Source organism: Pyrgilauda ruficollis, unplaced genomic scaffold, assembly GCF_017590135.1.
Source record: "Pyrgilauda ruficollis isolate IOZ18807 unplaced genomic scaffold, ASM1759013v1 scaffold120, whole genome shotgun sequence".
Classification (NCBI taxonomy): Eukaryota; Metazoa; Chordata; class Aves; order Passeriformes; family Passeridae; genus Pyrgilauda; species Pyrgilauda ruficollis.
Genome location: NW_024510322.1, coordinates 61,023 through 75,228, shown reverse-complemented (window position 1 = coordinate 75,228; position 14,206 = coordinate 61,023). Strand labels below are relative to the sequence as shown.

Here is a 14,206-nt window from a genome sequence, read left to right as displayed (position 1 = left end):
TTATTTCCTCTCCTGACATGTGCTAACAAAGACACGGTATTTAAGGAATATCATATCCTTTGACCTGATACTCCAAGCCAAATCTGTGTTTGACATTTTAGACAGCTGATGTCTTTCCCTGTATAAACTGTACTCATTGCACTTGAAGGAGGAGATCATGTGCCTCTCCAGTATGCTAACCTAGGAAGTGCTTCCATGTTTTTCCATCAGGTCTCTTCTGTGTCTTAGATCTGACTTCGTATAAATTTCTGACTACAGTCAAAAGATTTCTTGCAGCCAGAGGAAGAGTAGACTTCATAATGATTTTGGTAGTTACAGAATTCACACAGAGGGTTTGAAATTCTTACTTTAGGAAAACTTGAAAAGCATAAGCATATTAAAATTTAAAGCTACATTGTTAACACTGTGTATTATATTAATGAGTTTCTGTATGTATGTTTTCAGTGTTGAAAAATTGGTAGAGGTTGCACGACATCATATTGAGAGTTCTAGCAAAATCCTATATGAAATGACTTTAGAAGGAACAGATTTCTTCATCAATGGCGATGTGAAAATGGTTCCTGACCCTGTTCCTGACCCTGTTCCTCCACCAGAATTTCAACGCATAGAAACCTCTGGAAGCAGTACTCTAACTATTTCACAACTTGCTACTCTTCATAAGCAATTTCTACAGCTGGCACCTAAAGGTAAGAATTTTTTTCCTTTTAACTCCTGAAGGAATGTTTGGTTATCTGCTTAAAATCTAGAGTAATTGGGAGCTTAGTTAGTTGTCTGTATTTTTAAACATAACATTAGTTATCTATATTGTTAAAGATTATACTACAGTTAAAGACCCTGCTACATAAAAAAGCAAAGTCATAGTGGGGGGATATTGAAAATGTGAAATAACAGACCACTTGAAAGCTTTTAATGGCTTTCCTAGGGGTTTTTATTGTCAAGACCACATGTTTAGTATTCCTCTTACAGGTGTCTCTGTAATAGGTTTTCAGTACAGTGTGTATCATGCTTGCTTGATTTAAATATGCACGTTTTAAAATTTTTTACTAATGGAGAGCTCAGTGAACTCAGGCTATAATATTTTAAAACACAATTTTAAAATTATCAGTATTTTCATTGAATTATTATATAGGGTCTATTTTAAATATGAACCATTATATTCTTCAAGTAAATGTGTGCCTGTTGTTTGGGTGATTTGCAAGCACTAGCTCAGACATGAAATTTTTTTACCTTTAAACATTCATTTATTGTGTCTCTACCCCCTAATTGTGGGAACTTAAGGCTTATGACGCCTTAAAAAGCTTGTAATAGTTTCTGGGACCATATAAATGTTACAAAGTAATTTAGGTAAGGCAGTTTTAAACTGAGATGGAAAGTAGTTACACATGTATTTGCAGACTGTTTCATTACCAGTGTTCCATATTAAAATTATACTGTTAGTATTATTACCAGTAAAATTGTGAAATACAATGTGTAAACAAATGCTTACAATTCAAGATCTAACTGTTCCAGTGTAATAAGGCCACAAAGGCACAATGAAGTCGAGTTTAATTCTTTATTGGGAAATTCTTTTCATGTATATTTACAGAGCAATTCCAATTTCCTTTTGCATATAAAACCACTTTAGGGAAAAAGATATGACAGTTTTTCTGTAGAGAGATGCATATCATGTTATCTCTAGTCTAAGAATGTAGATGTGTGTGTAAGCATTTCAAAATCTTCTGTAGAGACCTATTCTGCAGATAGTAATGCATATATAATGCACACGAAACTAAAAATCTGTGTGTTTGTAATCATTTGCAGTGCCACAGAATGAAACACAGATACCAGTTTACTTGGTATTTCCACTTAAAAGGGCTTTTTTGGTTTTTGATCATTCATGATTAAGATACTTAAAAATTTTTTTTCTATTACAAACTTTAATATTTGTGACATATTTAGGACAGAACAACTATTTTCTTCATAAATTTGTGATAATTAGCAGGAAAACAATTGAAGTCTTTATCATTCTACAGTATTTCTCTTTTAATAGTATTATATTCAATAAAATGACCCAACATGACTTGCATGACTATCTGAAAAAGGGATTTTTTTGTCTTAGCAGTCACAAGACTGTAAAAGAATGCTGTTGCTTGTTCTCTGAGACAATGGGAAAGAATTATTGTTTAAAATAATGTCCTATACCCCATGTATTTATCTTCTGTTTGGTGACTATTACCTTTTTTGGATAGCTGAATTAGGATGGAAAGCACAAGCTGTGCAAGTCATCTTTAAAATACTTCCCCCCAGTCTCTTACACATTTTAAGACAAGATAAATCACATCCTAGGTTTCCTAAGGTGACCCCTTCACTTCATTATATACTCCTTTCTTTTCTAAAGCATCAGGAAAATTTTTCATAGGCTTCTGTCTCCCCTTTTTCAATAGAATAGTCAACAAAAAATACACATCTCAGTAGTTAGTCTCTCACTGAACAAAAGAGGGGAAAACACTAAAGCACCCAGCACATCAGCAGTGAAATTGTTGAACAGCATCTCTAAAGGAGATACCCAAAGGTAACAAACAAGCCCCTGCCTTGGAGAACCTCCAAATAGATCTAGATTTGCTGCCAAACATCTTATTTTTTCTTATTCTTACCTCCTCCAGCATATCTCTCAGTATTCATTGTGGAAATCCTCATAAAAAAGCACTTGTGGCATAGGCTATTGGGCAAGTCTAAATAGAATACATCTACCTATCTGCTTGTACTGAAATAGAAGTAGTAGTGAATAATAAATTTCCTGAAGTTGTTCTGAAAATTGGAAATTAGGCTTTTCTAAAGCATCATGGAGATTACATGAAGAATATTTTTACTTAGAAATGCAAGCAAACAAGGAGTAACAAAGGAGGGGGTAATTATATTAGAAGAAATTAACATGTCAACAGGTTTGTCACAAGATATTTGGCAAGTGTCAAAAGGAAATATTTTCAAAATATATTTAATAAATTGCCAAAATTAAAGCTAAAAGTGGGAGTGCCAGTATACTTTAAAAATGTTTGATATTTATGGAAAAATTCTTATGAAACAGTTTTGTGTTTCCTAGGAATCTAAAGTTTTAAAGAACTGCTGATTCTTCACAGACAACTTTTTGCTGTCCTGCACACTTGGCTCTCCATGGAAGCACATTATTCTCCATTCTAAGTACCAATGGACAAAAAACCAGCCTGTGCTGGACCTTCCTACCTACTGACAGTCTTTATTTGGGAAAGAAGTTTATTTTTTGTTTTATTATTATCCCAAGTGCTATTGCCCAAAGTCAACACTAATTAATTTCACTAACTCTTTGATCGCATTTTTAACAGTGCTCTAATATATTACCTTCAGAGTGCTTTTTCTTAGGAAGAGCTGTGATGACTCTTAAAAGCAGCTAATAACATTCACCTTTCTTATTTTATCTCTTCCAGTCTTTTTGAATGCATGCTTTTCTCATCAACAAAATTAAAATATCTATTAGATCTCATCCCCTTTAATTTCCTTGAGCACTGTGATCTTCTATAACCATGTCTCTTGTAATTTCATTTAGCATATATATGGAATGTCTCCCTTTTCTTCTAAAGTTCTTTCAGAGAATGCAATTTGGGTGTGGTTTTGCATTACCAAGCAGATCAAAGTAGATTCTGTGCCACATTTGTTCTCTATCTTATGACTGAATCACACAGGAGGATTTTTTTTTTTTTTTTTCATGGGCATGATCCTTATGAACCTTCAGTTTAATTATAAAAATTATTCTATAATTAGATAGAATAGACACCAGCCAGGTTAAAAAAGATTCTATATCCAATAACCAAAAATGTTTTAAATGCTTTTTTTATAAAACTATCAAATAGTCTGCTAAGATGTAAACACAAGGGACAACCAATGGCCATATTGCATTGCTGTTTGTTTTCAAATTGTGAACTTGTGAATTGAATTTTACTGTATTGGTAGATTTGGAGCAGACAGTTACATTGAAGTGTGCATGTAGTTCAGCTGAAATGTTACCTTTTCAATGTAGTCTTTTATTGAGTCAGGATTATGTGATGATCCTGAATAATGTCTACAGATTATGCTTTCTTTCCCCAATCACTGTTGTAGAAACAATTGAAGAATAGTAATTGCCTCACTTTGATGCAAATAGAGACTGAAATCCATAGAGAGAGCATAGGAATAGTTTCATCATCTCTAACTTACATCTTTTAAAGACTGTCTATTTTTAAGACTTTAAAATATGAAAGTTTTTAAGTTTGTGGGCAGAGGAAGTATCTCTTTCTTGGTAAAAACTTAGCAATTCTACCAATAGTTTAATTTACATCTCCTGTTATGTCTCTTACTAAGTCATGTATGTCATTTAATTTCAGAAATCTGTGGAACATATTTAACATGTTTGTATTGTTTCTGTGCATTTGAAAAAAAAATATATCTACACACATATATATAATTTTAAGATTTCAGTCAGCATGACAGAGGACCTCACCCCTCACTACATCTGTGCAGCAACAAAAATGCCTTAATCCTCAGTGCTTCTAAGTTTAAAATCCCAATTCTTGCTATTTAATGAAGATTGGACATATAGCAGCACCAGTAATAATTAGTGAATAAATTATGGAAATATTTACAGTGAAATTGACTGTAGGGAGTGATGAGTCTATCAACAACTTGGATGAAAAGTATCACATTTTTAAGACTCCCATCTTTTTCATCTAATAGTAGAAGTATCCCATGTTATTACCTTTTTAGAGTCCTTAAGTTGAAAGAATGTAATTCAGCCCTCAGGGTTTATTTCACTCATTCATCCTTATAAAATTTCTGCAGAGTCTGATGTGTAATTTACAATGGATTATTATCCAAAGCTCTAGTCAGGAACTGCTATGGAAATATTTTTCTTAGTGAAAATATAAGGGAATATTAATCTGTTCAAATGTTTTGGTAAAATTCGATGATGATGGAATAAATGGTAGCATAATTCTCATCTCTAGTATAAGTTTACAATCTCTTAATATTTTGTTGCCTGTGTAAATGTATAATCTGAATGTTTAATAGAGATTTTCTAATACATCAGTTTATGGAGATATTTTTATACAGTGCCTATAGAAAATACTCTACTGACTGGTGTATCACTAATAAATAGTCTCTTTTGTATATCTGCCTTAATAACTGAGACATAGTGATTGCTCTTTAAATGTCACAGGTTCCATTTAAAATGTCACAGACCTGGTTCACAGGGTGTAGTGTAAACTTATGCTCATAATATCTTCACTAAATATATTTTTTCCTTTTTTTTTTTTGAAGTTCTGCACTGCTTATTGAAACATATAAAGGCTTGCCAGTCACTGTGTGTATCAAGGAATGATACTGCCTTTTAAGAAAATTTTAATGAAAAACAATTCTACTTAGTGTAGCTTTTCCCACATTGGTTTTCTTCTGGATTTCACTTGATAACAATGTGAAGAAGTTGCTTCATAGGTTGCTTCATATGTAGTACAGGCTGGCTTCCTTTTTTATCCTCCATTCTTTCCATGGCATCACTGCAACAGATCCCAGTTTTTATTATATTCCCAGTTTCTCCATGTCAATTGAAAAAAATGTTGGAAATACTGAAGGCCAATCTTACAGGGAATATTATCCCTGATAGTGGATCATAGGTCTACTCTGATCCCTATTTCCCTAATCACCAGCACATTTCCACAGGTATCCTTATGCCTAAAGGAGGAGGCACTCTAGAGGTGTTAAAATGTTTTTGTCCCTTATACCCTTTTTACTTCTCAAGTTGCAAGTCCAGTTTTCCAGCCCTCCATCTCTTTTTCACCTTACCTTGTGGTTTTGTGTCTGCCTAATGAAGTTTTTAATGTTTAGTGTGTATTAGGTATATTTCTCTTCCTCTTTTCGGTTCTGTTTATGGTAACTGGGCACATGTCAGAAAAACCTCCTGAGACAATTCATTTTTCTGTCCATGTGGACCACAGCTGCTACCTCAGATTTTAAGTTCTTTACAAGAATCATTCACACTGTAAATGTATTTAAACTGCATGTTTCTAACTTCTTCTATTAACATTATGGCCTTTTAGGATGCTTAGAATAGAATGGAACAAACTGTCGCTTTTGTCAACAATGGGAACAATCAGTTCTAACAAATTATTTAGTATATATATATATAAAAATTTGCACCTTCTTCTAAAGTAGAAAAGAATGGCATACAAAAACTCTTTTTCTCAAGACCTTTTAAAGCACTAGAAATAGCATTTCTCTCTGTGATTAGCTTAATGTACTCATTAATTTTGTTTCTTGACGTAGACATCACAATAAGGAGGGAGAGTCAGATGTTAGGTCATCTACCGGGTGTTACTTTTGTTATTTCCCAGTGAACAAATAGATGTCTCATTTTATTACTTCCATTCTGCATGCATTTTCTCTTGCTTATTTCTTGCTTTCTTTTTGAAGTCCTAAAATTATGGCAATGGTATACTAAAAGAATCATTAAATTACTGGCCAAAAGTAGGAGATAAATGGGATCTAGAAATATCATTTTTAAAATGTCAGCTTATGGGATTTGCTCCTCCAAAATACAAGGATGACCATCTTCAGAACAATTTGGGGAAAGGTCAGAACAATCTCAGTCATTAAGAATGCATATACAGTTCTGAAAGAAGTAATAATATCATTTGCAGACAAACACATTTTAAGAAGATCATGTCAGCTACTGCATAACCATCTTAGGCATTCTGTGTCAGGTTTTTGATTATGTATTGAAAGACTTGCTCCAAGTTAACATTTCTGCTGATGCCAGGTATGATGGACATTATAAGTTTGTGATTTCAGCACTATTTTCTGAAGATGTTTTACCTAAAAGACCATTCTGAATTCCTCTTCATAACTTTGCTCTTCCCTGTTTCAAAAACAGCATTGATGCTGCTGCACTTCATGGGTTGCATACTCTGACAAACTTTTAATAGTCAAAATCAAAACTGACCATTTCTTACAAGAATCCTTGGTAGCCTTCAATTGATTTAAGAGTAGGTCTGCTTTCCTTGTTCTCTTTCATGGCTGTTCATTTCAAGTCACACTCTAGTCCCAAATTAACAAGAAAAAAATGGACAAAAATATAAAATATATAACTAATATTTTATAAAATAAAAATTATTTTATATTTAGTTGTTTCTTTTTAAATTATAGCCATAAAAGCACTGAAGCAATTTAAAAGCAAGACTAATTCTTCTAGCAACAGAGAAGTTGGTGACAGAGGGAAAGAGAAGAAAGATTTGGAACGTCAGAAAACAAAGAGGAATCACCAGTTTCCAAAAATATGGCTAAAAGAATATTCCTGGTTAAAATATGATGATGAAAGGGGAATAATGTTTTGTGTACCATGTCGTAAACATAATGTTGATTTGGGGGAAAATGTTCATAATTTTTGTTCTGGCACTGATGACTTCAAACTTGAATTTATAAACACACACCAGAGTAGTGAAGCTCATGCTTGGGCTACCTGCATGGAAGCTGCCAGTTCTGCTTCACCAGATACAGCTTCTGCTGAGCAGATGTTGAAGAGCATGAACTCCATAACATTGGGTAGAGTAGAAAATATTTTTAGAAGATACCATACTATTGCTAAATCTGGCTCTCCCTATACAGACCCTGATGGAATGTGCAAACCAGATAAACTTTAACCTTTTGACCTTTCTCAGGCATGTCCTTCTGAAAACTTCCCTACAGAGGCAGAACATATCCATCTTCCCATTCCTAATTATTAATTGCACTAATTAGTCTTCCCATAACAAGTGCTTTTACAGACAGGATGTGATTAATGTGCTTCAGAGCTTGAACTACTTTTTATTTCCCTGTAAGAATATTTGTAAAGGTTGCAATAAGATTACTGTATCTTGATTTTTAATTTAGGAGCTGAGAATGAATATGGTTTAGAGAATATATATTTTCATAATTCTACATATTCTAAATGCACCTTTCTACTTGATAATTTCAAAATGTAAAGCATACCGGCAGACTATATTTCTACCATTAAGGAAATAGCAATGATTTATATCAAAAGATAGCTAAGTTTAAATCATTAAAGACCCTTCTTGGTTCCTCCAACAGCAAATGAAGATGTACTACAGGTGATTTGGGAGAAATGAATATGAGGTCATTCACCTTTGAATCAATCATCTGCTAAATTAAGATAACTCTACTTTCAATATGAAATGTATGTAGTAATGCCAATACCCCACACCCTACTGTACTCCTAAGCTACTCTGTGTACTGTGCTATGCTATACCTAACAAATACACACACACACACATATATATGTGTATATATATATATATATATATGTATATACACACACATACAGTGTCTTTGGTGTTTTGCATAGATGTTCATGCTTCTTCTGGGTATAAACAATGTGTCAGAAATTGAGTAGGTTTTGCAGGAATTCCTCATTAAAGCATATTGGTCCACTCCAGTAGAGTTAATCTGTGTCAGAAATAGAGATCAGTACTGTGCATTATATAAAATATCTGAACTTGTGATTTCGCAGTTAGAAAAAAAAACGTTTAGATACACTTTGCCTAATAAGCAACAGGATATATATTTCATGGATTACCTTATTAGATATGTGGCTTGTTATATATTAGAATTGTGAATTCAAGGGTTTTATTTTAAATCACATTATACCAGGAGGGTTTTTTTCCCCTCAAAGTTTTCAAATGGAGATTTTTAACTATACTGAGATCAGAAAAAGTTTGAAAATGCATCTAAAGGATGTCCAACAGGTGAAAACAAAAAAAGAAAGAAAAACCAAAAAATTGTGGTTCTGTATCTGTAACACTGAAGTCACCTCTATGATGCAGGGTGGGGGCATGTTTTCTCATACTCTTCATCCATGAAACTAGCAGAATTCCTTCAACCTCACATCTCAGGAGATATATTCTAAACCTGTGATGATTCTTGCTGCTTTCTTTTGGGCAATCTTTAATTTGCATCCATCCTTCTTGATCTAGAGTTTCCAAAGTTGTGTTATAGCAGGAGCCTTAACATCTGGGTAAAAAAAAACAAACAAACAAACAAAGGGATTATTTCCAATGACTTCCCATGTACTTTCTCATTATTATTATTTTTGTAATCTGCTGTAATCCTTAGAGACTTTTCCATAGAAATTTTACTTTGGCAGTAAGATTCCCTTTGGGACATTTATTCAGTTCATTATGTTAGCCCAGTGGGGCACTTGACATTTCTCTTTATTTGATAGTGTCCTTTTATTCTAGACTTTATCTCCAATTTTTAACGTTCACTTTGAATGCTAATACTGTTCTCCAGTGTGCTAGAAGTCTGTTCTGGAATTGTTTTATGTACAGTGTAATAAATGTATCCATTTGTGCAGTCAATTTCTAAAAAGTACTTTGATCTGTTTCTGGTGAAACTTGCTTACTGACCTTGACCATCTCCCCAGTTTTTCAAAATCTTTGTGAATAGTGATTCTCTTTACAAGATGCCTGCTGCTCCTTCTAATTAAAAATGTTTCATTTGCTATTCAGTCTCCTACATTATTCAGCTAAAACTTATTAGGTTTGGTTTCTTTTATTTTGTACTTATAAAAGGATTTTGTAAAGAGCATACCTGTTTTGAAATGAGTCTTTCTAAGTGGAAAAAGCCAGTTCTGGGAATTGTCTTCCTTTTTCCATCCTAGGAGACATTATTTTCTTTCACCACTTGCAGAGTACCATTTGCAGACACCAGTATTCTTTTCTGCATACCATCTGTGTTGCTGCCCACTCTCAGCATCTCTCCATGATTATGGAGCACTGACCGCCCTTGAGCTGAAATCATGAGTCATCTATTGTTTGGTATTATAATCAGATACTCAAAACCAGGTTTGTTCTCTGTAATATATACCCGAATCCACTAAGTCTAGACAAAGATCCTAAAAGCACAGTGAGGAACGTATTTCATCCCTCATGTTTGTGTGGGATTTCCTCTGTTTCTCTGGGAGTCCCTCCTTTCTCCTACATATGTCAGTAGGAGGAATTAAGTCACAGTCCATTTGAAGATATTGAACTACTATAACTCTGGAATTGTCCCTCATCAGATGTTTCAGGAGGAGGTGGTAAAGTAATAAAAATTGCCCTACAGCACATCAGCAATTCTATAGTTAATATAAACAATTATATAGTTTATGTAAGTTGTGATTTAGATTGCAATCCTTTAATCCCATCTCCGACATTTGTTTTGATGCAAGTTCTTTAAATTCCATGTCCCTCATACTTTCAATATATGTTTCTGAAGTCAGGTAGCTTCACAAAAAGTGTTATGAGGATATTAGTATCCTTTTAGAATTCTGTGAAGAAAATCAAAATTAAATTTCATTTCAGGAAGTCAGAAAATCATAAGAAATAGAGGAACTACATCTTTTATTTTCATGTAGGGAGATCGTAGTGGGAGTTGAACAGTTTAAAACATAAGATGTTGTGACAGAAAGCTAAGTTAGACTGCCAGTGATCAAATGGAAAGGGAAATGTTTAACAAAAGCCAAATATTATTAGCTGGGCTCTTTGTGATAAAGCATTAGAAAATCTGATACTGCAAAGAAGTTGTAAAAATTTTCCCTGATATTTTTTGTTGTTCAATGGCTCCTTCATGCATCATAGCCTATTTTCCCCATGAATCACTAAAATATTACCTGGTTTATGGAATCTTAGAGGAAGTGTCCCAGTAATGATGCTCCTGTGATGCAGGCTTCATTGTGCTGTATGGAAATAATCTGATTCATTGAAGCTTTCGTGAAAAAAACAAATTTCCATTTACCTCAAAATTATTATATTAGCAATCCAAGGTGCTTCAGGAAACAGCACATGAATTATCACAATTTTTAGAATGTGTAGTTTCTCAATGCAGATAACGCAAAAACTTTCAAGACATCAGAACACTGTTACCAGTCTGACAGTATTTTTGTCCCAGCTTTTGCTTTCATGCTGAAATGTGGGGGGAGGATATGAAGGCTTCAAGTCCAGGTGTCTCTCCCTTCCTTCTTCCTGTCCCAACAGACTGAGCTTCCCAAATCTATTTTTGTCCTCTTCTCTCCAAGTTTATATATGTATAGGATTTCTCTGCGTATTAAGATGTGCTGATGGAATTAATCCTGGTTTTCCTGACTGGAGGTAAACAGGTCTACAGAGATGCAGGCTATTAATTCAAATTGGCAACTTGATTCTGAATAATGACACAATGAAATTAATACTCAAATACATTCTTTGTATTGCTATCACATAGCTGTTTCATAAACCTAAATTTCAGTTCACTGTTTCACTTCAAACAAAGTGTCTTAGCCATACAATGTGCACAGCTTTGCCTTTTCAAATGGACAAGAAGTTTGACTGGAAAAAAGGAAAAGAATAAGCAAGTCTTCCCAGCATTTCACTGATTGTGTTTGCTTTTAAAGGTAATCTGAAAACTCCTGTTCTGATGCCATGGAATTGATCACAACCTGACCAAATCAGCTTTATCTCTCAAAATTTAAATAATTTGAAACTTATTTTACATTTTTTGTTGTTACTGCAGAGGTCGAACTCTCACTGACCCAGCAAAGTTCATTTCTGAAAGAAAAGACTCATATCTGTTTTTAAATTTTTTTATACATAATTTTGAGCTTTGATCCCATACATGAAGTTTGAAGTTTCTGTTTGCTCATAAGCAAATCTATTCCTGCTTTTAAAAAAAAATGGGTTTGCTGCACTTAACTGATTTTTTTCTTCGGATTTCTTTAAAAATAAAATTAATGGAGATATTTCTAACTCCCACATGTGAGTTCTGAGAATCTTTTCAAACAGTTGAATTTTGCTTCAGAATTCAACAGACAACAGTGCATGTTTTCTACCCTATTCTCTAGCTTACACTTGCTTCAAAGAGTGAAGATGGATTTATGATAGATTAAAATAAAGCAGAGTGGAAGAAAGTGTTGGTAGGTATTCAATACACAGAACTCTGAGAGATTGGTGTCTGTGAATGCTCATTAACTGTCAGTGCAGACCATGTGAGGATAGATTAGTGATTTTAGTGCAAATCAGGGCAAGTACCAGAAGAACTGCAGTGCAGTGAAATATTTGAAATTTTGCTATTAGATAGGTCACATATGATTAATTTTAAATAAGGAGATTTTATGTTTGGTTTGGAAAATATTAGCATTATCAATAGTGCATAATAGGACAGTAAATAATTTTCTCATATGGCCATTAAAATGTAATGATTTTTTTTTTTTTTTAAGAAGAGGTCTATTTAATGTCTAAACAGATTTCTATATTGATTTTTTGTTAGGTTTTTTACCAAAGAAATTATTTATTGAAGCTGTTAGTGACTTGGTTAATTTGAATCTTGGAATAAATTGCTTTCCTGATGCATGGAAGAACTTAACGCTTGCAGATGTAAGTGAACCCCTATATTCTCTTCAACTGGAGTATTGGTTTGTGTAGGAGAGGCAACATTGTCCTTATTATGATAAAATGAAGATAATAATAAGATATTATCAGGTTTTTTTTAAATTCTTCTGTTTCACTAGGGAAGGATCATGGAAGTCATTGTGCCAGACATTTTGTCAGCACTTTATTTATTTACAATTTGCAAATTATATTAGTCCTTAAGATGCCATCCAAGGTTTTCAGATTTAGAAACATGAAAACTTTCAAATCCTCCATACTGAATTAATTTCTCTTTCAGATTCAAACATCAGATGTTACTGGCAAACCTACAGAATGAAAATATTTACTTGTGCTAGCATGTTTTAATAACTATTTCTGACAGTAAACCATGATTCACATTAAGATTTTAATTGGATTTCACATGATTTCATCACTTTATTCATATATTCTTTACACAGATGAAGTGCATGAGTAAAACATTTTAATGTTAAAGTGGTGTAGTTCAAGAGAGTTTAGTGAAAACTAGTCATGTCTGTCATCTTGAATATACAAAACCTAATCTCAGCACAGGAAATTAATTATTCAAGGAAAGCTATCAGTCAAATATTGTCTATTAATAGACCAATTGTGCATGTATCCCATGTTCTGTATTCTTTGAGAACTTTTAGTGTTTATAAATCCTATCATTATTTTAATAGTAGAATTTTCTTTCCTTAAAATAACCAGTTTTACATGAAACTTTTAAATTTATCGTGGAAGCAAGGACTTACTTACAAAAGGAAATTCTCAAGCTAAGGTATATATAAATGCCTATTTGGGCACTCAGAGTCAACTGAGTCAATATCAGCTGCACATGGCAGTTGACACACAGTGGCCTCTGGCCTATTTTGTTGAGTGAAACCTCACTGCAGAACCCCCAGGAAATACCTAAGGAGACATAGGATATTGAGAGACTGTTTATGTACATATTTGACAATATTTGCTGTTTTGGTTTTGTAGTTAGAAAATCTGGCATCTGAATTCACAGTGAACTCAAAACTTACTGACTGGCGCAGATTCTTGCTGGCAGCAGCACAGCCTTGGCCAATGCCCTCTGTGGCACAACTCCTCCAAACACTGCATGCCTTCAAGTCTGTTGATGTCACTGGATCAGGCTTCATTACACAGGAACACTATTTACAGGTTATAATCCTTTTAACTTTTCAATCAATTTTTATTTTGTTAAACTCCCTGAATGATAGGTTGTTTGGTTATTCACCTTGAGAAATTCAGTCTGCATTTTAAATGCTTTAGGTCTGAGGGAGCTTTGTAGTGAAAAGTGTTTTCAGGAAATTGATGGCCTAATATGTATCTTGTCCATAGTTCCACAAATCAGGCTAATTAAACATACTTTAAACTTGATTTTCCTACTTTTGCCATAAATTAATCTCAAGTGAAAATCCTTTCTGTTTTAAAGAAACCGTTCTGTGTGCACTTTGATGGCTATTAACTTACTTGACACTGAATAAGATAATTTGCTCCAGGCAAAAATAAGGATTTTAGTTTCATCTCATCAGCTGTGTTTTAATTAAATGGTTCTATTAAATTTTTTCCAATAATTAATTTTCTCAAGACCAGTCCTCAAGCCTTGAATACATGGAAAATTATAAAATTCTTTGATAATTTTTCTGAAGACAACTTCTGTTTGAATTGTCACACAGTTCAACAAGGTTTTTCAGAAATAGTATTATGACTACATTTTTGTTCTTTCCAAATTCTGCTCATTTTCACTTACTTTTACTTTGCATTTT

General features: G+C 33.5%; 1 protein-coding gene across 1 annotated transcript in view; it reads left to right on the top strand.

Moving 5' to 3' along the window:
• Positions 1-14,206, top strand: part of SPEF2 (sperm flagellar 2) — a 74,336-nt gene that overhangs the window by 49,030 nt on the left and 11,100 nt on the right. The window contains exons 27-29 of the mRNA XM_041490207.1: positions 445-686; positions 12,316-12,422; positions 13,416-13,598. Coding sequence (XP_041346141.1) covers positions 445-686; positions 12,316-12,422; positions 13,416-13,598 — 532 coding nt within the window. The remainder of the gene's footprint in view (positions 1-444; positions 687-12,315; positions 12,423-13,415; positions 13,599-14,206) is intronic.